Source organism: Vipera berus (genome assembly GCF_964194415.1).
Source record: "Vipera berus genome assembly, chromosome: 2".
Taxonomy (NCBI): Eukaryota; Metazoa; Chordata; class Lepidosauria; order Squamata; family Viperidae; genus Vipera; species Vipera berus.
The window spans coordinates 193175571-193201318 of record NC_138203.1 but is presented as its reverse complement, the minus strand read 5'-3'; the positions used below and the strand labels follow the sequence as shown (position 1 = coordinate 193201318).

General features: G+C 39.5%; 1 protein-coding gene across 1 annotated transcript; it reads right to left on the bottom strand.

Annotated features, from left to right (window-relative positions):
- Positions 1-10763: 10763 nt before the first annotated feature.
- On the bottom strand, positions 10764-17323 carry BNIP1 (BCL2 interacting protein 1). The gene is made up of 6 exons (XM_081320983.1): positions 17234-17323; positions 16372-16464; positions 15077-15168; positions 13682-13783; positions 12647-12765; positions 10764-11325 (listed from the first exon to the last, which is right to left on the bottom strand). The coding sequence occupies exons 1-6, from the start codon at positions 17315-17317 to the stop codon at positions 11129-11131; spliced, it is 687 nt and encodes a 228-aa protein (XP_081177109.1). The 5' UTR covers positions 17318-17323; the 3' UTR covers positions 10764-11128.
- Positions 17324-25748: the final 8425 nt, after the last annotated feature.

Sequence of the window (25748 nt, the reverse complement as noted above, 5' to 3'; positions counted from 1 at the left end):
TTTCCATTAAACGAGAAACCGGGCTTTAGCAGAAACCAGCCCTCAGAGGAGGGCCCAGCCTGAGGAGAATTCTTAGGGGAGCAATTCAATGAAAAGGGAAAGGGAAAGACACTGCTTGCAATTGTCTTACCGTGGAAAGGAGGATCCCTTCTGCAGACCGCCAGGGCACTCTTGCACATCGACAACGGTCAATGGTAATGTCATTTTGGCATCACGAATAAGGCTGGTTGCTGAATATCTAGGGCTAATGTGGTAAGTCCAGGATATCAATGGCCCTGAAAAGACCACTGAATCTGACTAGTGAAAGGAGAAAACAAGGCCTTCGAGGCATATTTTAGAACCACGAGCAATCCATATGCTGTAACAGGGTCCTCACTGGGCCCTATCTATGGGTCTCTTCACATCTGTTGCTACTCACCCCACTTTGATGTGGTTCATATACTCACATAGACACAGATTCCCCAAAATACGCTGTTCCTTTGGCCAATCCCCATCCTTCTTCTCCAGCATGTTGTAAGTCATTGTTGTATGGAATCTTCCTGGTGTGTGGGGGTGGCCACATGTGAAAAGCAAAGGATTGATCTTCTTCTTTGGCTGTCAAGTGCTAGGGCAGGGGTCAGCAACCTGAAACAGTGAAAGAGCCACTCGGAACCAGTTCCCTCACAAAAGGAAAAACTGGGAGCCACAAAAAATGTGTGCGCATGCGCATACATGCGCGCATGTGCAAAACAGGGTTTGACTGAAGAGTGGAGCCAAGGCGAGATATGCACCTACCCTGCATATTTGAATTGATTGGTTGAACTTTTTTAGTCCCACTTTTTTTTTTGGACTGCACATGGCAGAGGACTGGGAGCTGCAGGAGACGGCTGAAAGAGCCGCATGTGGCTCCGGAGCCGTGGGTTGCAGACCTGTGTGCTAGGGAAACCAGGAGATTTATACCCAGCTCAAATGGGTATAAAGATTTATTGCAAGCTTAAGCTCCTTACAAGAATTGGAATGAGTAACAGCCCAAGCAATCTGATGGTAGATTAAGAGTCGCAGGAATTTAAGGTGGGCTGGACTTAGATCTCTTGTGGACCTGAAGGGACTCATGACTGATGAGGCAGTTGATCCCTCCCTTGGGCTCGGCCTGCTCATCTCCTCCATTGGCTTTGCTACCATTTCCTTTAGAAAGTCATCAGCCAAAGAGGAAAAACTACCAGGGCTCTGGGTTCCTCTAGGCACAGGGGTAGGCAACCTTGGCTCTTTTATGACATGTGGACTTCAACTCCCAGAATTCCTGAGCCAGCCAAAATTGCCTGCCCCTGCTCTAGGGGCTCCTCTAGATGGCTTTGGTTGCCCTTCTTCCCACACCCAGCTTGGGGTGTGTGTGTCTCTCAAGTCCAACTAGATCATTTCTATAAAGCATGAAATCTTAAACAGACTAGCTACTGGGCAATCACCTCTTGCTTTATGGAAAGGGGAAAGCAGGGAGTGACTGAATCCAATAAATATGGACAAACTGACAAAGAAGAAACAATCCGCCCCCCCACCCTCCATTCTGACATTCGTTATTACTTTCAAGACACTGCAGGGTGAAAAAAATGGGAATACTGCCCAAAAGTTGACTTTAAGCATACACTCTGGAAGGCTCAGAATAACTAAATCATTCTAGGCACACAAGGCTAAGTCTACTATTACTCCCACATTTTCATAGCACGAGCTAAAAGAAACCAGCACCTCACTAAAGTCCAGAGAAGAGGAGAATGCCACAAGGTTTGCAGGAGAGACATCGAGCATCATCAATTCTGCACAAAAAGCGGAAGAAAGTCTTTAAAGACTTACTTTATGGAGAAGAGAATCTCCATAGACAAGAAAGTCTTTCACAAAGAAAACTGAGCAATCTAAAGGAGAAAGACTGCTGAGTGTAAGGCTTTCCCCCAGAACTCAATGAAAGTGCTATTTACTTGTTTTTGTGCCAGCAGAACTGGCATAACATTTGCGGAACCCACTGCCGATCCCTTTCCTGACTCTGCTTTGGATTGCTACCAGATAATTATGTTCGGGTTTTGTGTGTGCATGGTGTGTTCTGCAAGGCTAGTTTATTTTGAAAGTCACCAGCAGAGGGAATTCTTCTGCCAATCACAGCCCTGCTGATAAATAGGATTGCTATTTATATTAGGATATGAGGGTATATTTGCTCTACTAATATTGCTCTACTTTGCCTGTACCACCCTGCAGATGGATCTAACCATCTTTGAAAACTGGGCAGCTCGCTTATAACAGCTGATGAGAGATGGATAGGCATGGGTCTAGTCATCTTTCAGAAGAGCCAACCGGCTCAGAACAGCTGATGAACATGGGATCCCTCTGTCAAAGCCAGGTTTCTAAGCCCAGGATCAACTAGTCCACAGGATCTGAGACCAGGCAGCTAAAGAGTCAGCTGACTCCCTTTTAGCTACCAGGTCTCCAAGCCCAGGGAACAGCTGATCTGTGGGACTGAAGAGACAAGTCTTTCAAAGCCAAATCTCTGGTCCCGAAGATCAGCTGATTCCTGGAAGGAGACTTGGCAGATATATGGATTAAAAGGGATGGTCTCTCCCACTGCCTAGACCAGAATAGCCCTAAAAATCAGAGGCGTGGAACCAGAAGTGAGGTTACGCATCCCTGTCAGCCTAAAGTAGCTAATAGGTGCCAGTCTGATTCCATTCCTACAAAACTCTTGAAGTGTCACCAACCGAGTGAATGAATTGAATTTACACCACTTTGAAAAATACCACAGATTGCTCCTTTGCTTCATACCAGAGCAGCTCATTGAAATGAGGCTCCTTCAAAATATATATACTGTATATGTTGGGGGAGATGAAGGCGATATCATGGAGCATCGGAGGAAAAGAAGAGGTGGTGGTTCCAGGAAGCAGAGGCAATGGGTCAGAAACACTCAGAGTGGTGCAGTGCATGAGGAGCAAGAGGAAGTCTCAAGGATGCGTCTCAAGGACTTCAGAGCAAGGATTCTGACTACCCAGCTCTGGTGAGGATATTGAAAACAATCCAGAAAATTATTGGTAGGTATTTATTTATTTATTTATTATTTTTAATTCCATTTATATCCCGCCCTTCTCCGAAGACTCAGGGCGGCTTACAAGCTTAGCAGTAGCCTTCATTCTATGTCAGACATGTCAAACACAAGGCCCGGGGGCCAGATCCGGCCCGCGAAGTGGTTTCATGTGGCCCGCGAAGCCATCCTGGAAGCAGTGAGGGAACGGCCCCCACTGCCTAGGCTCCGGCCCAGGCCGGCCAGGAGCCAATGTACAATTTTGTGGTGGTTATCTATGCTGAAATACATTCAGTCTTAGCTCCACAAGACCATCTAGAAACAGTGAGGGACCGGCCCCTGCCGCATCAACCCCGCCCCCTGGGTGCACGCTAGGGAGGTATCACCCTTTGTGAGGAATGAAGAAATGCAACATCGCCTGGAAGTGACCAGCACATGGCCCTTCCTACTTTGGGAAGGCTAGGGGCTGGGCAGTGTTGTGCTTCTCTTCAGATTTGTGCCACCCGGCTCAGCCTCTCGGCGCTGTGAGAAGGCCATGTGCTGGCCACTTCCAGGCGATGGTACATTTCTTCATTCCTCATGAAGGATGACACTTCCCCAGCTGCATTTCTTGCCTGTTTTTCTCCCTCCCTCATCTCAAATATTTTCCCATCACTCTGTTGGAAGGAAGGAAGGAAGGAAGGAAGGAAGGAAGGAAGGAAGGAAGGAAGGAAGGAAGGAAGGAAGGAAGGAAGGAAGGAAGGAAGGAAGGAGAGGGAGGGTCTGATGGAAGTCCTGCCTTAGTCCTTCCCTGCTGCCCTTTCACCATCCCCTTGCCCCCTCCTCCTGGCCTAACCTGGGTGGTCTCCCATCCTATTGCTAAAGAAGCTTTGGATACAAAGCCAGGTCTCCTCACATGGAGAGGAAGTGGGCCTGCTCTTGACGTTGCCCTCATACCCATCATGAGCAACCTGGCTAAGGAGAGCAAGTACAGCAGCTGGGCACCCCCTTGGGGAAGTGGGGGTGGGCTTAGTGCTGCGGGTGCTTGAGGGCTAGGCTGGGCATTTGACCTCCGCATCACCGTCCAGCCTTCCCCCCCACCACATGGCCTGAAAGGAACAGTGAGGCTCCTCCAGTGGACCATGCCTTGGCACTTGCGCCAGTCCCATCTCCTTCTGCCAGAGACCCTCAGATTTGTCCCACTCCTGCCCAGGCCCCCATAGGCACCATTGACACGAACAATGTACAGCTGGCCATGCCCACCCAGTAGGTCATACACACTCCAGCCACGCCCAACCAGTAGGCCACGCCCTCCCTGGCCACTCCCACCCAGCCCCTCAAGGTTAACCGCAATGCTGATGCGGCCCTCAATGAAATTGAGTTTGACACCCCTGTTCTATGTATATGCCTGCTTATTAGGGCTTTCACACCCCTCCCAAGCGGCATTATTACAAAGTCAGCTTATTGCCCCCAACAATCTGGGCCCTCATTTTACCTACCTTGGAAGGATGGAAGGCTGAGTCAACCCTGAGCCTGGTGGGATGCGAACCTGCACTAATTGCAGGCAGCTGGTGTTACTTAAGGAGGCATTAGCCCACTGCTCCACCAAGGCTCTTGGTGGTATAGCTTGTAGCTCCTATTTTAAAGATGTTGGACTGCTGTCCTCTCTATGTAATGGTTCGTTGTCATCTGCACAATCTCCATGCTTATAAACAAACATAGTTGATAAGCAAAAGCACCCAAGGTTGATTTTACCCATCACACTAAGCCAAGATATACTTTTTTTGTGATACACTGTAGGTGAACCTGGTCGTTGTACTTGTAAACTATATTGCTTAGATGATTATACGGACCATGCTAATTGGGATTTGCTCAGTAAGCCATGGTGAAAGTTAATGTTGACTTAGTGCCATGTCCAGACTAGGACTGGATCTCTACCTAGTCTTTCCTATCATTAAAAACATGGCTGGCCTGGGATTTCTGGCTAGGTGAGGAAATTACAGGAAATGTCATTTTTACCTACTGCCATTTATCTCTCCCTTGTGGCTGAAGCTCTTTTATCATCACTATAGACTAATCCCAATTGCTACACGTGTCCATGTCACTTACATGATTTCCCCAGTCTGGATTAGTATGCCAGGTGGCAAAGATTGAGGACAAGGAAAGATAAGATCCCTGAGAAAGCATCCCTGTTTGTGATATATGTCTGGAAAGAGGAAGGCAGCAGGCTTTCATCTTATTTAAGAGTTTCATCTCCGTGGATCGATGGGAGGAGGCTGGCGTGTGCTCCGATTCCTTCAGGATCTGCCTCCCTGCTTTCCCCCTGGGTCCTTATCGCAGGGACACACAAAGCTCTGAATGGCATTTGCCTTTCATGTAGAACGTGACAACAAACACGGATCAAACCACAAGGCGGAGGCAGCAATCTGGGTCTGGCAGGGTCGTAAAGGTGGAGATAACAGGGATGAGAACGGGCCTTTAGTTGGCCATTAGAAAAGCCGACAGCAATCCTGCTTGATCAACATCACAGTCAGCAGCTAAAAATACTTTAAAAAAAAAAGGACAGACTGAGTGGCTGAAAACATCTCACCTGCACTTTTTAGACATTGTACTCCCTCCCTCCCTCCCTCCCTCCCTCTGTGTGTGTGTGTGTGTGTGTGTGTGTGTGTGTGTGTGTGTGTGTGTGTGTGAGAGAGAGAGAGAGAGAGAGAGAGAGAGAGAGAGAAACATTTTATTAGAGGGAAATATTGTTCGTCCTGAACATCACAACATGCTGATTAGAGATAATATAAATTACTTCTATGCTTAATTTTAGCTACAGATACAGATACAAACTTTTAGGCCCATAGTTTAGGGTCTGAGCTTTGCACGAATAAGGAACTGGGGGTCAATAATAACCAAATTCAGCACTGAACTGGAGGCATTTCCTGTATTTTGCATCGTGGCTTCAACTTTGTTTTCATGCGGTTGCAATTGAAACTGTATTGGTTTTATTCTAAGGATTTAAAGAGTAGTGTTGTGTCTAAGTGCATTGATTCCAATTCTACGTTCCATGTGTGGCTTTTCTTGAGAGTCACCAATGCTTTCAGCAACCACCCTGATGGCACATCAACAACCATGGTAGCCCACCATACAGAGATAGGTTGAGGTTTTCAATCCGGACCCCAGTTCAAGGCGGATTCCCACAGGTATAAAAATGCACTATCAGGTAAAACCCAATACCTGGCTATAAAATCATGTAAAGGTTTGGGGCCCAATAAGTTGACAAGTTTTCAAATGACAATCATTTGGGTATTGGAACATAAGGGATACTGCTGAATTTTGATTGGTCCCCTGTGAATTGATTCTTATCCCAACAGCATAGCAGCACCCCACTGCCACACATAAAGTCTCTGTGCTGAGGCTTAGTTATCTCCTTAACTCAAATAGCAACTCTTATCTATCTTTTATCTCAGCAAGCATTAGAAAAGACTTGGTTAAGCCTGCCAATAGGGCAAGGAAAATAAAAAGAGGTGCATGAACCTGTCCAGTTGTTAGCAGTTGAACAAGAGGCAGGAATAAAGTGTCTCTGTGTTAATCTGCTAAATGGATCCAAGAGCCTATGTTATAATCCAGGGAAAGATAAGCACTTTTTAAAAGTCTTAATGAGTTCAGCAACAAAGAATGCGGCAAGCACATATTTCTCCATGCACATCAATGTGATCCACTCTATTTATTAATTGTATTGAGATTGTACCTTCCTTGATGGCAGCTGTAGTCGAGCTGGCAATTTTCAGTTTGGCTGTGGAAATGATGGGAGTTAAAGTCCATCACATCTTGAACTAACACAATGAGAGATCGCAAAGTTCCCCATGGTTTCTAATAGCAGTCTCTGTAGATGAAGCTGAGACAGAAAGACTGGACACTATCAGCCAGGGAGCTTCTAGGCCAAGGCAGGATTTGAACCTATATTTCCTAGACTGAAATTGTGGTAACTCCAAAGTAAGGGACACTTAACTTGCAGTGGATTGATCGATTTGATCAAACCTCTTAACACATTAGCATTTTGCTTTGGAAGGAGTTCGTCCAACATCATCATCACGGGCAATCTATTTGCATTTACTTTATTTACCTATCAAGCCCATCTCTTTTTAGAAATTAGGGGTGAATTGTATTTAAAAAATTATGTTAAAAGAATAGAAGAAAGGGAAAAAAACAAAGTGGTAGATCGGTTCTATGCATGTCTACTCCAAACTATGTTTAGCGATTCACTCTGATAAACAGAATGCGTCAAACAATACTACTCCTAAATATATTTATTTATAGACAAATTCATTGGAATTCCATAGAAGTAAGTTCTGAATAAGACCACAATGAGCAGATTGAATGATGTTTGGTAATTCCTGATAAATTTGCTGGCAAGTCTGCAATTCTCTTCCTAATACAAATTGTATTAGGTACTCTGCTAACACAGGCCAGCCGAGAAATGCCTATTACCAAAGCCAACTGACCTGGCCAAAATTCAGTGGAAAACAGAATGAACACAGTACAGGATCTTCTTTTTTCCATGAATGACAATGGGATCAAATGGCAAAAGAAACCTACCTAAGCAAACTCCAAAATGCGTATGTACTATCGAGTTTAAATCCAAATAGCAAAAAAAACCCACAAAAAAACACAAAAAACATCATCTCACACTGCTTGTAAAATATGCATAGGTTTTGGCAAATCTTCTGGAGATGTCTTTCTCTAGATCAGGGGTCTTCAGACTTGGCCTTTTTATGACTTGTGGACTTCAACTCCCAGAATTCCTCAGCCAGGCATGCTGGTTGAGGAATTCTGGGAGTTGAAGTCCACAAGTCATAAAGGGGCCAAGTTTGAAGACCCCTGCTCTAGATGCTCTGGGCAAATGGTATTTAGTAAAAATAATCACGGCAAGAAAAAGGGTGGTCAGCCTGGCCTCCTGGCTCTGCTCTAGAGAGGAGCTATGTTTACTTACAAGCAGGCTTGCATCTGGAACTTTGCTATTCTCCACCCAAATGGATTCCAGCTAGCCATGCCCATTCCCCTCCCAGCTGGCATATGCGGCTGCACCACTTGGCAGGTGACAGCCACTGCATGCATCTGGTGGTGGCATTTTTAGAAACACTCCAGCAGTAAACTCATCCAACCATTTGGGAGAAGTTTCTTAATGTGGAAAGCATTTCTCTGCAGTAAGCACATTCTCCCCACCTCAACTCATTTCAGCAGTGCAGATTCCCCCCTCCAGCCCCCACCCCCAAAACTTCTCCTTGCTTAAGTTGTTTGGTGGTTTCTCAAACTCAGCAAATGATTGGCCATGCTGGTGGTGCATTGGCAGTTGTAACTCAACAAAATCTGGAGAATCAAATGTTCATCCTTCATTTAGTATTACCAACACTTTACAAACTGGAGCGAGAGATAATTTAGAATCTTACTAGCAGGCATCTTTGGACAAGGATTCCCAGTGAAACATACTAATAGGCTGTACTTGTGAAGCCGAATGTCTTGATACATTTTAATCTGTCTGGGGAATCCTGATTCATTAACTGAAATTTTTAGTCCACTCAGTCCGTGCACTGGTTGTATTTCAAGGCCACCCAACCCTGAAACTATTCTGGTGGCATCGTCAGTTAAAAGAAGCAAAAAATTGAATCTCTGTATGAGAGGCAACGTAGCCTCCAGCCCACCTCCAACTTAAAGGGGCTCACCCACCCCCCTTACCCTTTCTGCCAAGGGCTTCTCCCTTTAGACCAGCTCTAAGGAAACTAAAAAATAAAATCTTTTGGACCATCCCCTCCAAAACCCGAAACTACCATGGTTATTAAATATGCCATTCATGAAATACAAGTAGCAGTTGTGTAATTGCTTGCGCATGGAGATGATTTTAACAAATAATCAACTTATTAAGCCAAAGCAGCCAAAGCAGCTTAAAATATAATTTACTAGGTAATGAGAAATATACAAAAAATGAGGGAACTTACGAATTAATCAGAGACTTCCAAATAAACCGACAGACTCAGCAAGGCTGAATTAGTCAACAAGGCTTGCATTAAACAAGATTTTTGGTTTCAGCACATTGCCAAGGCTCATTGCAATGAACAGGTGGAGAGATCCTTTGAGGCTCCTGCTTAAATGTTTTAATCAGGACCTGCTCTGCTTTCTTGATGATGTTCAATTTTATAAACCATAGGACATAATTAGAAGCCACATCTTGGAGAAACAGTTTTCTTAAGTCAAAGAAAATGTCCCCCATTTTTGACATTTAAGCATTTTAGACATTTGTGGCTAAAATGACTGACCCAATTGATGAAAACTAGACTGCACTCTGTCAATTGGACCACTATTCTTAGGGGTTTTTATGAAAGCCAGGCTCTCAGCATGGGTCAATTTACTGGAAAGTAAGGGACTGTCATCCACAGTATTGCATAAGACCCTTAGACTGTAGCTCACTTTATCCCATCTCCACTGAGGTTGATCTGGATGTTGGGATCTGAACTGAATTCTACACATTCACAGCATATTTTACCCTCTTACAGTATGCCAGAGAACTCTCTGCAGAAGTTGGTTTTAAACATAACAAAAAAGTTGATCTAGTGCTACAAAACTCATGTAAATAAATAACAATGTTTATTTAGTTCTTTTGCTTGTAAGATTGAATAAATGCCAATTTAATAAGAGAGCTAAATATAAGCATTAGTGCAAAAGATATCAGAGCTGGATCAGTAATTCCCCCCCCAAGTGCAGTTTGCTTCTTTGACTCCCCTCTGTCTAGCATTTTATGCTTTAAGGCAACATTATTATTTTGAATAAATGCCCATTCAAAGGCTGCAAATTAAAGAACAGTCGTTATTTTAAAAAAATATGGTCCTTTAGTGCCATCTTGTGGCACATGCACAAAGTCACAGTGCCATTTTATGGCACATGCACAAAATCAGTCTGGTTCTCAATGTGTTTGTCTGTGTGCGCATATGCACATACAGGCCTTCCAGTCAGTGTTGACTCCCGGCAATTGCCTGTAGAAGTCCTTGGAGTTTTCTTGGCAAGATTTATTTATTTATCAAATTTAGATACCACCCAGCTCACTCATACAGCAACTCTGGGACCGTTTACAGATAAAAGATTTCAAAAGTATCTTATAAACTAATTTTTACCTGGTCTATAATCATGAACAATGATCTTTATCATCTGCCCTCTATCCAGTAGAAATGAGGAAAATATATTTACTTTTTTTTTACTTCCTTCAATTCAGTAACAAACATTTAGTGTATTACAATCAAGCTGAATCCATCCAGTGCAGGATGTGATCCTCTTTTTGAAGACTATGGATATAATCTAGTACACTGGTCCAGTACAGTTGGCAGAGAAATTTTTTGATTACCTAGAAGAAATCTAAATCTGAGATGGATTAATTGGTCCAGCCATCCAAATGGTCTCCCTACATAGGATAGAACTAGAATCTGGGATGAAGCAAAGGAATCTGTCTAAATAACACTGGCAAGAGAAACATATAAACAAATAATATAGACCAAGGGGTGTCAACGCGTCATCCGGAAGCCACGCCCATCCCATTGCCGGCAATGGCAAAACTGTCCCGATACGTTTGCGCGACGTCACAAGTTTGACATGTCTGATATAGACCTATCAATTAAAAAGACATCTGGGGGTTTGCCTCATTGCTTTTTCTGGAGACAATCTGAGGAAAAGTTCCATTTTTATAATTTAAAAAGAACCAGGAAAAAGGCTTATATACTTTGCTTCCTTTAATTTATAAAAGTTTCACAGTACTGGCATTCACATGGTATAATATACAACATATCTAATATAGGTTTATTTGTATTAGTATTCTTCCAGTCCGCTCAGTTCTGTACTGAACTGAGAAAAGGAGTAGAAATGGCCAAAGATGGGGGATGTTGGAATATCCCTCACGGAATATCACAAATGATACAGCCTTCCAGCCTCCGAGCAAACAAGCACACTTTTTCCTCTTGTTTTAATCTGCTGCTCATTTAGCTTACTAGTACAATGTAAAGTTCTTCCTAATGGAAGTGTCTTCTGTCAGAAGTCTTTTGGCAATATATTGCCTTTCTTTTTTCCTCACAGTCACGCTTCCTCCTTTCACAAAAATGGAAATAGTCTTTTCTTCAAAATGTAAAGCACAGTGGCCAAAAACAAGGCAAGGGCAAGAAAGATGAGCAATTTATCAGTCAGCTCCCTGCGGTTATACTTTGTAATAAGCTTTCGTCCCAGATGTATTGTTCCAGACATGGATTTAAACTCCTCATTGGCATCCAAGATAGTTCGTGAAGAACTTACTGAAAGATAAAATGTACATTTCAGTGGATTGTTTCTGAAACATCTAGCACAAGGGTCTTCAAACTTGGCCCTTTTATGACTTGTGGACTTCAACTCCCAGAATTCCTCAGCCAGCGTGCCTGGCTGAGGAATTCTGAGAGCTGAAGTCCACAAGTCATAAAAGGGCCAGGTTTGAAGACCCCCTGATCTAGCAAAATCATATATTGTGGAAGCATCTTTTTAGTGTCCTGTGAAAGAAAACATACCACATGCAATTCACTGGGTAAACTGGCTTAAAGCTTCACATTTTTAGATCTGGAGCCAGATGAAATCAGTTCAAATGGCTCTCTTGTTATCTGATGACCACCTGAAAGTCCAAATGATATGTTACCATCTTGAAGAGGCCCACTCATAAAAGACTGAGATCAGAGTTGGCTTAAGTTCCAGAGCCTTCAAAACTTTCACCTCAGCCAAACTCTGCCTCCCAACAGACCCTACTCTCCCTTAAGGCTGTTCACAGTTTAAAAAGGCAGATGTAAATAATTAAAACGGCAATGTATACTGTAAACATTCGTAAGCATTTAGTTGAAGCAATCTGATCCATCTAAAATCAGATAAAAGCAGTAAGTCTTTTGGGCCTACAATTAATCTCAAAGGCACTTTAAGGACCCTGTGAAAAGTGAGCAGGGGGTCCACAGCGATAGCTTTTGTACAGTCAGTTTGCATTGTGCTACTCATATGCATTTTCAATCTCTGAGATTTTTCTGGTGGTCTCCCTTCAAAGCGCTAGCCACTCTCTTTGGGAATTAGCATTCTCAGGCTAGGTGCTGCCTTCTTTTGAGGTCTTCACCTTAAGCGAAGGAATCAAAATAACAGATAGACTGATCTATGGGGAAGAAAAAGGTGTAAATCACTGAAGTGAAAAGGCAACTTTGCCCCTTATTTTTTTTTTATTTTAATTCCATTTATATCCCGCCCTTCTCCGAAGACTCAGGGCGGCTTACAAGCTTAGCAGTAGCCTTCATTCTATGTATATGCCTGCTTATTAGGGCTTTCATACACCCCCCAAGCGTCAGATTCAAGCATTTCTTTTTGCGGCAATGAAAGCAGCAATGATTCTCTCACACAGAAAACTGAATTCACAAACGTCTCCAGTGAGAGGGAGGTACGTCAGGCCTGATTCTCCTGGTTTCTTCCTCTCATCAAAGGACCGTAGAAATGACTCAAGGCCAATAGCTCAGGGTGTGTGTGTGTGTATAGGAGTGGGAAGAACCAGGATAGCCCTCTTGCGTCAGAAGACCAAATGTCCACCTTGAACTTAATTCCAGATTATTTAGATACCTAGAGACTGCATGGCTTCTTCACTTTGCTGAACCTGCTGAGACATCATCCTGCTAATGCCCATCAGGCTCTCTGTGATGTTACTTGCCCCCTCTGCCAGGCTTTCCTTAGTAGACTTTCTGAAAGAGAAGAGGACAAGAAATCCAGCATGGAGGTTCATATACTATTCCTTTATGGTTTCTTCTTCAAAATCAGAAGGACCATAGAAAAGATGGCATCAAGCTTGCATTCCAGTACTGCTGTGAACGTGCTTTCAGTTACACACAGTTTCCTTGGGATGACACAGAGAGGATTTGCCACTCCCTTCCGCTGAGATATTTTGTTCCATCATCCAGTCTAGTTTACGTTCTAAACTATGAGGCGCCTGCATCCATCAGTTAACTAGGTCTAGGCCTGCATAGCTTCTAAAGCAACCAAAGTCAGTTAGATGCTGTCACTTGCTGAAATTCTTAGGCTTCCTCAAGTCAGGCATTACTTTGAGTGAACTCAGTACTGCCTGAGCTGTGCTTGGTTGACAGAGAAACCTAAGAGGAACCAGCTACGTTTAGTAACACCATCTCGCCATTAAGGAGGGAGAGGCTAAACACACAGAAGTCGAAAAACATCTTTTAAAAAAGTAATAGAAAACATGTTTTTACATCATACCAAGTTGCACATACTTGTCCGTGACGCCACCAAGTGTTGAGCTCATCGCAACTTTACTTGCGCTAGAGCTGACCTGCATGACCCAGATTGTTTCAGCCTGAGTATGACCTATTAGCCATTTCCTGATGGTAGGAGAAAATTACTTAATTATCTTCGCAGCCCCAAATCACTAGGAAGGCAACCTCTGTTTTCCCTCTATAGGTCAAAAGTAGTGTTCTCCCACTTATGTCTGTCAGTCAGGTTGTCTGATTTGCTTGCTACGCTTCATTAAGAGAGAACAGCATAGATTTATAATGGTTCACATGAATGAATTTCTGAAATAGTACTTGGCAGGAGGTTGGGAATTTCTGTGCTGATTTTTGATAATAATGAAAAAGAATAATGACATACCTTTGTCGTAAAGGATCTCCTCCTCGCAGCAATTCATCTTTCTCAGAATTGTCAATTGCAATTTTGCAAGATAGGTTTGCCTTACGCCAGGCAGTCTGATTGCTGAAATTATTAATACACAAAGTTCATATCATATACAAAGCTCCTGAGATACCTGAATGCGTAAAACTAAAGCATTCAATTTGCCATTAGGTTAATTAACGTTTTATTAGCGTTCATGTTATATTAGCTGTTATATTAACTGTGTTATATATTTATTTTTCTATTTCTTTATATCTTATCACCACATAAAGACTGTTCCTTAGTTGGTGGTTCATTTAACAGTGAAAATATCTGGATGCTTACAGAAATCAATAACTATTATCCAAACCTTTGGCAATATTTATAAGAATGTGTCTAGCACTGCATAGATGGCCTGAAGCAAACTATTATTTTTCCATCAACTGATCAAATGTTGCATTGCAAATCATAGCTAACTGTAATAACAGAGTATTGCAGGGAGCTATTTTTTCTATGAAAAGAAGGAAGAACTCACATTTTTGGAAGAAAACCTCACTAAATTTAATGGAGATGTAAAGATGTCTAGATAGTACATTCTAGAGACCCTCATGCATAACAGATTGAGTACCAGCTGCAAACAAAAATCAGTCCTGCTATCATAAACCTGTACTTTTAACCTTGAAAGGCGCATGATTTATTGTATTGTGGGGAATATATTGGATCTGAGAAAGGAACACTAGGATACTTGACAGGGAGACAAACAAACAAGCAAACAAACTGTTCTGGTCCATTGTTACTTCATGTGGTTCTCCAATCCCATCATTTCAGCCCATTTTACAGAGCTGAATTTTACCTTGATGTTTAATTGATAAATTGCTATGTGCAGAGCAACACATAGTGGAGATTCTTCTCCTGAACAAACATGGGACAAGATATTTACTTTTTAAAAAACTTTTTCCCCTCATGAGTTCTTCTCGGATTGTGTCCAACTGAACTCCTCTCTCCTATCCATATGCCTTCCAAATCTGCTCTTCAGGGTTGAAGAAGCTCTTTGAGTAAGTCTGGTAGTACAGAAGAAAAGCAAAATTGTAAGCCGCCCTGAGTCTTCGGAGAAGGGCGGGATATAAATGGGATTTTAAAAAAAAGTCATTGAATGCAGGTGATTACCTTCTCGCATAATAACCACTTATGGTTACATCAGAGCCTTGATTACTTTAAAAACAAGTAGGGAGTTGCTTACAGAAAGGGAAGTATAGAACTGAAATATACAATCAATCAAATCTTGTGTGAGGGATAACTTCAGTGCTTCCTATATTCCAAACTTCCTATTCTGCAAGCTCAGCTAACAAAACGTATTGCATCATTGGCCTTTGTAACTTGAAATTTTTAACTGACCTGAGCATTTGCTTTTTATGGTTCTCTACTTCTTGGAGTAATACTTGTTTTTCTGATTCCTTATCTTGCTCCTTAGCCATCTGTTCAAGTTCCTAAGAAGAATCATGAGCACACATTATTTATGAATACTTCTGTATACAAAAAGGGAATACGCTAGTAAATGCACAAATGCGAGATGGATCAGGGCTATCAAAATTTTTCAGTGTTGCTATTTCATTCACCCACTTCCAAGTGAAGGAACTATAACTATAATAACATCTCTCTCAGTAGTAGTGTACAGTCTGAATCACCTTTTGAATATCTAGATGGGATATTGCATACCCATTCCCACCAATGATCAAGAGCCATGGAATGTTGCAATCTCTCTGCTTATCTTACCCAGAAATAAGTCAGTACACACCTTTGATTTTTAGATTTACAGAGCATGAACAGAACACCTGGTGTTCTTTAGTGAAGTTTGAGGGTAAGACAACTTGCTTACTTAGTAAAAAGAATAAAACTAAAGGCCATATTTTATGCAGTGGTAGGTGAATTGACATGACAATTCTGATGCAGAACCTGCTGATATGAAGAAAATACACATCCCCAATGGAAAACAATTATTAGATTCCCCACATTGTTCCTCTAATTAAAGGACATTAACTTTTCCCATCCCTGCCCCTCAGTAGGACTACTTTTGTTACTGTATTTTAGTTTATTAAATCATTGTACAATATTGCACTTTGCAACATTGTCACCACATATGAAAAAAGGAGCCAACATTCAAAAAAAATATCAGCAACCAGTAGTAATGTTCCAATTCTAAGTATGCTTGAAATAAATTTGTTTATTCTATTGAAGTTTCCACTCTTCTCTCTTTATAATTGTTTTCCAAGTTCTGCGTCCACTTCATCATATGTCTTTAACATATTGAGACTATGAATCATGCTTTTAGATTTATAGTGATATAAAAATGCATAGATTGTATCTAACAGATATTTAACATTATGCATTATAAGATTTTCAAAGGCACACACCATAACTGAAATAGCAGTAAAATAAATTCATGATATTTTCAACATTCTTACTATGAGTTTTGGTGAAACCATGCTGTGTAATTTGTGATCTTTGACCATTGCTGACAGATATAAATTCAAGAATGTTAAACTCCTTAAAAAAACTTTTACAATAGCTTAGTGTTCAAGCAACAAGGAATTACATGCAGGTGAGTGCAAACATGTGAGAGAAGGAAGCTAGTAAAAACATCTATGGTTTTATTTTCAAAACATCACTAATGTTTTGTCAATATTCCTCACTTGTATTCGGAGACGTAAATGCTGGAATTTTTCTTTTATTTTGGCATTCAATTCTGCAAGCACACTTACAGGTCCTGTACAATCCCGGATATCCTGAAAAACAAGAAAATTGTAATGTCAGCCTAGTAGGATTGGAGAAACCCAGATTCTAATCCATCCTCGGCCATGGAATTCTAGTAGGTGACTTTGAACTAGTCACCCTCTCAGCCTAGCCTATTATACAGACTTGTTTGTTGTGGTAAAACAGTAAAAGAAAGGAGTGTAATGTACATCACTGTGAATTCCCAGGGAAAAGTAGAAAAACAAATGTAACCAACACAAAACGCTTTTTGCACTGATGTTCTCTTGGTACATATATCTGGATCCTCAGCAATTTCAGGAAGGCTGGATGATATACCAGTAGGATACTTTAAGTCAATTGTTATTGTTATTGTTGTTGTTGTTGTTGTTGTTGTTGTTGTTATTATTATTATTATTATTATTATTATTATTATTATTATTATTATTATTATCATTATCATTATCATTATTATTATTTGAAGGAGGGCTGCCACGGTGAGACTACCATCACACACCAGAATAGGAAAGACAAACAGCTGAACACATTACAGCGTCCAAAAAAGCAGTTGCCCAAATCTGGAGTCCTCGAAACAGTCAAGTGACCTGCAGTATTGATAACAGCACAGATCTTGAGCCAAACTGAGCCGTCCAGCTACAAGGTTGACTGAGAGATGATGCAACTGAACAAACCTGTACCGGAGGGTCGACCATTGATAATAGAGAAGGGCGGTTACGGGCTTATTAAACAAAGTGCCCAGCGATCACACCGTGAATGACTGAGCAACGGCGACGGGAACTCTACCTGCACGGCGGCTTTAATCTCCAGGTCGAATTTGACAATCTCCTGATTGCAAACCCGGACCGGCACGTCACCGGCGGCCGCCATCTTGGGACAAACTACGGCGAGCGAGAAGCTCAAGCCAAGCCACTTTGGAATGCGAGCGGACTTGGAGACCGAACGTGCACAAAGAGAAGTGATTGGCTGGCGTAGGCATGACGTGTTCCTTTCTCACGAAGCGGCCCTCCTCGGGGCTTCCAACTGCGTAGGGTGGACGGAGTGCTGCTGGACGAAGGGAGGCGTTTCTTGTGCCTCGAATTCTGCCACGTTTTTCCCGGCAGCCGCGATCCCCGGTGTCTTTGCAGTCAGGAGAGAGAACAGGGTCTACTACAGTATGTTTAAGATTGCGGTGACGGAATTATTTGGAAAGAACTGTAATTCAGATTTTCCCTTGCTGTAGCATCTTTCATTTGATTATAACATGTTATGTTATTTATTGGAGTTTATATTTGTACCGTTATTGTTCTCTCTTCCATAGGGAGAAGAACTCGATATTTGAGTATATGCTTTTTTTTCTTTTTTGGGGGGGGGGGAAAGTTATGCCAGTTCCCCGGTATTTCCAGATGAAGTCATCCTAGATAGGAACGGAGAGCTCGCCTGCAGGATCGCTGTGGAAATTGCATTTAATGAGCCATTAAACTATTTAATAGGCTCTTATGCTTTTAAGAAATCCTCTTTACAGAAAGCCTAACTAAATAGCGTTATTTGATAATTTTTGAAATGTTTTGCTCACGTTCAGAATTGATCTAAAATAGGCTAGTGCGTGTAATGTAGGTTCAGCTCATTTATCATTTTCATTACTGTTTATACATCCTACAGAATTAAATTATTTCAGTGAATGCTGGGGTTTATTTGGTGGTTGTTTTGGGCTATTGATGCATTTAGATACCTTTTGTGCCTCTCCTTTTTGTGATAAGCAAAGTTATGTAGCACACAATAAGAGTTAAAAAAAAAAGCTAAAACAATTGAAGACATGAGATGAGAAAACCAGGTAAATCTAGTTCAATCATCACCCACTTACAAAACACTTATTGCCCATTAAAATATTGTATATTAAGAAACTATTAAAGTTAAAACAAGTTGGAGTCATCTTTAAATATTCCATAAAAAATGAACAATGATTTTATCAAATACCAGGCACTTCTTCAAAAAGGAAAAAGGCATATGGCTAGAAACTAGAGCAGAATATACAAGTTTCCAGTTACAGTTAATATTTAACTAATTTTCTTGTAATAAGCAGCAAAACAGGATTATAAATATCCACATGTTTATTCTTCAGTTAGTTTCCTTACACCTGCAATGCTCTTATTTCGAGAACAGATAAGTGATTTTCATCTGCTTGGGAGTCTTACATTTTTAGTTTATTAACCAAGAATACCCCCCATATGTATGAATAAATCTTTACCTAAATCAAGCAGATGAGTCATCATTCTTTCAGGAATCACCAAATAGCCCCAAAACTTTCATTGTACTCTGCATCTTGTTCCCATTTATTAATTCATGTTACCTGAGTAAAATTTCTGAATTGCAGCATTAGACTGTTGCTCAATGTTTCCTCAAAACTCAACTCTGGTAAAACCAATCAATTTGTGGATTCCTACTTTCATACCCACTCATAACATCCTAATGATGTCATTTTATGCACACTGCCATATAATTTTAGTTATTTTCATTTAGAATTAAATGTAAACCTTCATTTTTCTCCATGTGTGTTCATAAATTCAGTTTCACAAGATCAGACCACCTCCGTTAATTACATTTTTTCACCTTTTCTTAATTTCCCAGATGTACAATATTTATTTTCATTTCATCCCTCTCTTCAGCATTTAGTGCTCTTAAATTTTAAGTCAGTCTTCCATATGCCATAATTCTCAACAAACAGGCCAACAGGATTCTGTCCTCCTTTATCCATCATGGCTTAGTTAATAGAAATATTCATATAGTACTTTTTAATAAAACAGATACTATGTAGGTTAGGTCAATTCTCATCATTCTCTAGTCATATGCATAACTATAACTTGGTCACATCAGGCCATATTTAAATTATAGTCCCCCCTCTCCATTTATTTTTTGCTACTGTATTTACTTCTGGAGTTTCTAAGGGGATTGGTATTGGAGAATTTCTCAGGGGTATAAGTCGGTATGAAAGTAGGAATCCAGACTGATTGGTGTTACCAATCCCAGAGTTGAATTTTGAGGATGGACACAATTATAGAGAAAAAAAAATGATTTACTGATTATTGACATCCTAGAGACAGGCAGGCCTAAAGAGGGGAGGGATTACAGTCTGATTTATGCAAATTAGACAGTGGTGGGATTCAAATATGTGAACAACCAGTTCTCTGTGTGGATGCCACTTTTGGAAGTCCATTCTGGGCCTGGGCAGCAAAAAATTAGGTACCAGTTCTGCCGAAGTGGTGCGTACGGGCTGAATCCCACCACTGAAATTAGAGTATATGAGGTTGTATTCAACAACATAGTCATTGATTGATTATAAGATATCATGTGCCTAGTGAGAAAAGTTAAGCCATTGGGATTAACTATGAGATAAAGGGGCAGGACTACAAAGACAAGAGAGATTGAAAGAATAGCAGTTTATAAATATAGTTTCTTCCTTTGCTTTCCCAGAGTTCTGCTTACTTCTGAGCATTTCTTGGTCTTCTGAATGTTGTATGGCTGAACTGACAATTTAGTTTCCTTGGAAAGATGCATTTGAGTTAGGGGCTTTTAGCTCTCCACGAAATCATCCTTAAGTATATTTCCCAATTGTCAAATGGACAGCCATACTAATCTGTGACTGAGATCACATATTACACAAAGTCGTGATTTGGTTTACTAAATATATCACAACTGTATGGGATTAATAAGCCGTGAACTACTATGTATAAATTATAATAATTAGTCTGATGTTTCAATGAGGTGGTCCCATATATACTGATTCCCACAGCTGCCAATCATGGCATTGGTCAACTGAAATTTTCACATAACACTTTTTAGTAAGAAAAAAATAGTAAGAAGTAGTCTAACCCTAATTCATCACATGCAGCATTCCTGACTCACAGTAAAGAAAATTATCAGTCACTTCTGACATACTTTGGCTTATAATGTGGAACTAAGACCAGTTTTAAAGTTCACTCATGCTCTTTTATGGAAGATAGGATCTCTACTCCAGATTATTTTGTAAACCAACATACTGTTGCCCACATTCCACAAAGTAGGAGATATGTGCAATATACGAAAACATATTCATAATGTCTTTTTTGGCGCTCTCTCTCTCTCTCTCTCTCTCTCTCTCTCTCTCTCTCTCTCTCTCTCTGTGTGTGTGTGTATGTTCATCTGTGTAAGCAATATATGTTCATGAGAAGGGCAACCCATTTTAATATAGATGTATAAGGAGGCTAAGGAAAAAACCGAAACATCCTAACAGCAATCTACAGATTAAAAATCACAGACATAAACACACTAAATGTACTACAATGTCAGAACTTCTCTTCACAATTTATTTTCAATTACAAAGGATGTTGCATACATTGATGAGTTTGTATGTGACTAGAAATGCTCGGGCTCAAGGATGACAGAAAAAAACCAAACCAATATTTTGTGTCTTTTTTTTTAAAAAAGGAAAAAATACACAACATTAAACATTATAAAAGTTGCAAACAGATCATGCTTTGAACAAGATTTTTTTTTCTAAACAGAGACAAGACCTTCAATACATTTCTCTGAGCTCCAGCTGGAAATGGACCACAGAACATTATAACAGCATTACAAACATAATCCTGGTAGAGGAAAGTCACAATAGTTTTTAATGTACTATTTTTACCTTTCAAAAACTTTGCTGTGTTTGCATATACTTTCAGATTTGCTCCCCAATCTTAAACAGGTTTACAGAGGCATCCCATGATACAGTGAAACCTACTTCCAAGTAAGAATGCTTAAGGCTGCAGCCCTAATTCTTAATCAGATTTTCAGTATATTTAAGGAAAGACGACTTAAACTGTAGAAAATACTACAGTAACCAATGCTAAATGTTGTTTTGCATCTGTGAGATCAGTATTGAAGCAGCAGAAATTTCCATTATTTTTAGAAGCTAGAAATTATTTTTTGAAAAGTTTTTGAAGTTTAGAAATAACTTCAGTCTTTCATGTTGAAACTTTCATGGCTAGCACACGTTTGAATAGGAATTTAAGGCAGATCCAATGAAATCAACAGGAAATCAAAACAATGTACTTTTAACTCTTAAGAAATAGATATTTAAAATCTTTTATAGCCCATTAAATTTTAAAATCATATTTAAAAGAAATATATGTTTAATACATGAAAAATACCAACACTACCTGGATGAACTAAGCTAGAAGCTTCATATCTAGAGGCAATTCAGAGCATTGGGATGAGGTATGACCTTTATTCCACTGGAGATACTAAGTTAATTCCTGATGAAATGGTAGTCTAGAGGATTCTTTGACTAATATAACATATTTTTTTCTTTTTTACCTAGGTTTAATTTAGACTTAAACTTTCTGTTTTAGAAAAAGTTAAGGCTACAGCCCTATATGCAACAGTGTAGTAAATTCCATGTAAAATGGGATATTTTTAAGCATGTTTGTTTAGGATTAGGGAGTGACCAGTATGTTCTTATGGAAGTTCCTAACGTCTTAAGAGGCTAAGCATTTCACTGCATGAACGCTATCACCCAAAATAATGGAGGAAAATTAAAGAGTATACCTCTAAGATCCAATCAAGTTAGAATGCTTTGAAAGGAAGTATGTGCTAAAGTGCCATTTGTCAAAGCATCCAGTTTTACTCTGGAAATAGCCTAAGTATTATTGTGGTAATGCCCTTACATGCCATGATTTATTAATTAAAGAGATTGGATTAGTAATTGACTGAAATATAATTTGCTCAATCCCTCAGGTAAAAACAAAATAAAAACAAAAAGCTGAAGACACGGCATTTTGGTGCAGTGATCAATTATACAAAATAGAGCTTTCCATCTGATAGCAGACTAAAATACATGATTTTACACCTAAAGCCTTACTTTAAAAAAGAAAGAAAGAAACAGAAGCGAAATTCAGGCCTCAAGGCCTAAACATTTGTACAATGTCTTGTGACTATGCCTCAACAGAATTCAACAGGAAGACTGCTAAATGTCAAGGAACCGACTGGCTATGCTATTTGTGCTGAAGGCAACTTGTAAGAAAACCCATGAAAAAACAAGTAGGAGAATATTAATGCTTTAAAACTAGTCATATTTATAAGACTTACATAAGAGAAACCATACATCAGTTATTGACATTTGTGAATAAACAAGATTTATTAACAAAGGCAAACATCAGAAAAGTGGTACAGACTTAAGTGAAACTCACACTGACAGTACGGTATTTGAGAAATGTCTGTTGCTTTTAAGTTTAAGAGACCTTTAATCTGTTATAGAAGTTTTTGCTCTTTCTCCAGTACATTTCAACCTTAATTTAAAAATAAATTACCAACCAGACTAGTGAAGTATGTATATCTTTGCCCAAGTCCTACAACAGTTTCACTGTTTTCACTGATGCCACAGTAGCACGGAAAGAACCAGTTCTCAACTAGTCAGAAGACAAGGAGCCCCAGAAAATTAAATGCCAAGATTTGCTCAATAAAAGAGGCAGAGAAGCTGTTGTTAAGAGATGTAGTGGAATTATTATAAAAATCCTGTTTTCCAAGACCACTAAAAATTGGTCAACCTATGCCAGTACAAACTATTAATATAATTTTAAATCAGATCTATTTGAAGTTCCTTTATTATGCTTTTAATTGTTGTTTGCTTCTAAAAGGGTTTAAGGAGTCCTGGGGAATGAAAAATAAACTTGGTTCTAATATACAAGTAAGGCACAATATAAAGCCACATCATAATCTGTCAATGGAGTAAGTGGATAAAGGACAAGAACCATACATGGTACAGAGTAAGTAGTTCATCATAGCCATTCAAAAATAGAAGTGTGGCACTCAGTTTCAGACTGACAATTTTTTTTTTAGCAAGAGCATGCTTTCAATGGAAATGAACTCTAAAATATCCAGTGTATGAAAGAGAATTTAGGACTTTTTTTAAAAAATATATATATGGGTAATTGCTTTTGAGGGACATTAGAATATCCACAACATCTACGCTTAGAAAATGACCAAAGACTTCAATAAGATCCACATTCCATGTATGAAGTTTGAAAACCTTTAGAACTCTTCTAAAGATAATCAGCCAAAAATGCATGCCACAATTTTCCCAAACAAAACATGAATATTTGGGTTTTTAAAAATCTTTGTGATAATTATACACTAAACGTATATTTAATGACACTAGAGGAAGCAGATTGTTACTGGCATTAAAAGTACAACCATTTCTAGACTGTTTTAAATGCCACAGAGTCTCCTGGTTAAAATGTAAAGCTGCACAGCTTGCCTATGTCATCTTTACAATAAGATTAAACCAGCAAAGGTCTTAACTTTACTCTACATTTTACTGCCAGGTTTTATTTAGATCAAGTATCGCTGCAGCATTCTGACCAGCCCAGAGTTAGCAGCAAATGGCAGGAATCATATAAAATGCAATATCTTTTTTTCTTTTTTAAACAAAGTGCTTTTCTAAGATATACATACATATATAAATAGATACAAAATAAAGTGTCACCATTAAAAAGCTCAACTATTTAAAAGCTTTTTGACTATAACTTAATACATAGAAAACACTGAAATGCAAGGGTATGGAATCCACTAAAAGGGTTCAAAGTATTTTTTCTTTAATCGCTAGAACAAAATCATACCAGTTTTCAGACATGCACGCACACACACACACACACATACAAGCTGCAAAAGCAGTATTAGCTCAGAGAAGACTGAGCTACAAAGGGGATATCATATCTTACTGTCAGTATATCTTGCTAAATAAGTCCTGATTAGAAAACAGCTGTATTGTATTGTAGAATATATCTTTTCCATGCTATTCTGATTCAGAGTTAGAATCTTAGCATGAACGGTATTTAAATGCCATTTACCAATGTAACTCAACACTATTCCAGTATAGCACGGTAGATGGATATAAAATACTCAGAAAACAAAAGCTCCACAACAAGTGTTAAGTCAGGCACATTACTGAGCTGCCAATGTTATTACAGCTACAGTTTATCTTAAAAATCCTTCTGCCCCATCAGGACATGCAAATTTCTGCTGACGTCTTACAAATACTTCCGATGTTTTTAAAAAATAAATGGCAATAAACAGTGATTTGAGAGACATAAAAAGAAAAAAAGCTGTAGGATGGTACAACTCTGTAGTGGTATATTGGCATTTTCCAATCTTTCAAACTTTAAAAAAATGAGCATTAGGTTCCATTTAGGAATAATCCATTGAAGATGCAACAACTGCATTACAGAAAGTATGTAAAGAATTGGAAGGTGGGGGAAATCCATGAGCTTTTTGCATTTTCTTGGAGCTACATCTAAATTATTTGGTATTTTAGTAAACAGTGTTACGTAGTCATCTATATCAAAAAAGGGGGGAGGAAAGGCAATCATGAAACCATATAATGATCCTGTCTTAACATAAATAATTCTCTCCTTAAGAGATAAAGCTTTTCATTGGTACTTTAACACTGACTAAAAGCAAACTGTCGTGAGGCAAACTGCACACACATTTGTATTCCCCCAATCATAGAAACTATGAGATAACAATACGTCACGTATAAGTTTGAAGAAGCTAGTTCAAATATCTGTACAAAAATATAAAATCTAGAAATTCTTTTTTCCCCCCGCCTGTGTTGATTCTTGGAAACATCACATGCACAATAATACATTTGGAAAAGTGGCAACTAAGGAATTAAATATTTGTAGCTTTTTTTTACATATATACATATTACAATAAAAATAATTTTATTTTGGTTGGTTGGAAGTATACTACAAGCTAAATTTTCTAATTCCCAAAGTTGAAATCTGTTTTATCAATAGCTTACTAAAATCCAAATATATTAAAATTTCTACGATAAGTGCAGAAAACAAAAAAGGATTTACAGTCTTCTAGATGGCCAATTTATCTACTATGAACAAACTAGAGAGTCAGCAAAATAATAATGTATGAATGCTCCTTCTGTAGATAATTGGACCCAAAGAGAGAAAGAAATTCACAGTTCAGTAAGATCCCTAACCCTGACCTTTAAGTTATTTTTCTTTTTATACATTCAGTACAGTATCACGTAAGCTGTGCAAAACTTTACTTAAACTGGCAGTTTGCCATTTCAGTTGCATTTGTCTTTGGTACAAAAATAAACAATCGCATTAATGTGCAAGTATTTGTTTTCTTCCGGCCAAGTACCGAAAATTATTTTTCTAGAGCCATCTTTTATACAATACATAGACTCTGTGGCATATCTACATTTTCAACATATTCCTATATACATTCAAAAATTTGTAAGAGCTGGAACAAATACATTAAAACCCATGAGACCATCTATATA

Coding starts and splice junctions, on each gene's coding strand:
- BNIP1 (XM_081320983.1), bottom strand. CDS start 17,317: ATGGCGGCCGCCGGTGACGTGCCGGTCCGGGTTTGCAATCAGGAGATT. Junction 16,465..17,233: donor AGATTAAAGCCGCCGTGCAG/GTAGAGTTCCCG, acceptor CTTGTTTTTCAG/GATATCCGGGATTGTACAGG. Junction 15,169..16,371: donor ATTTACGTCTCCGAATACAA/GTGAGGAATATT, acceptor GATTCTTCTTAG/GAACTTGAACAGATGGCTAA.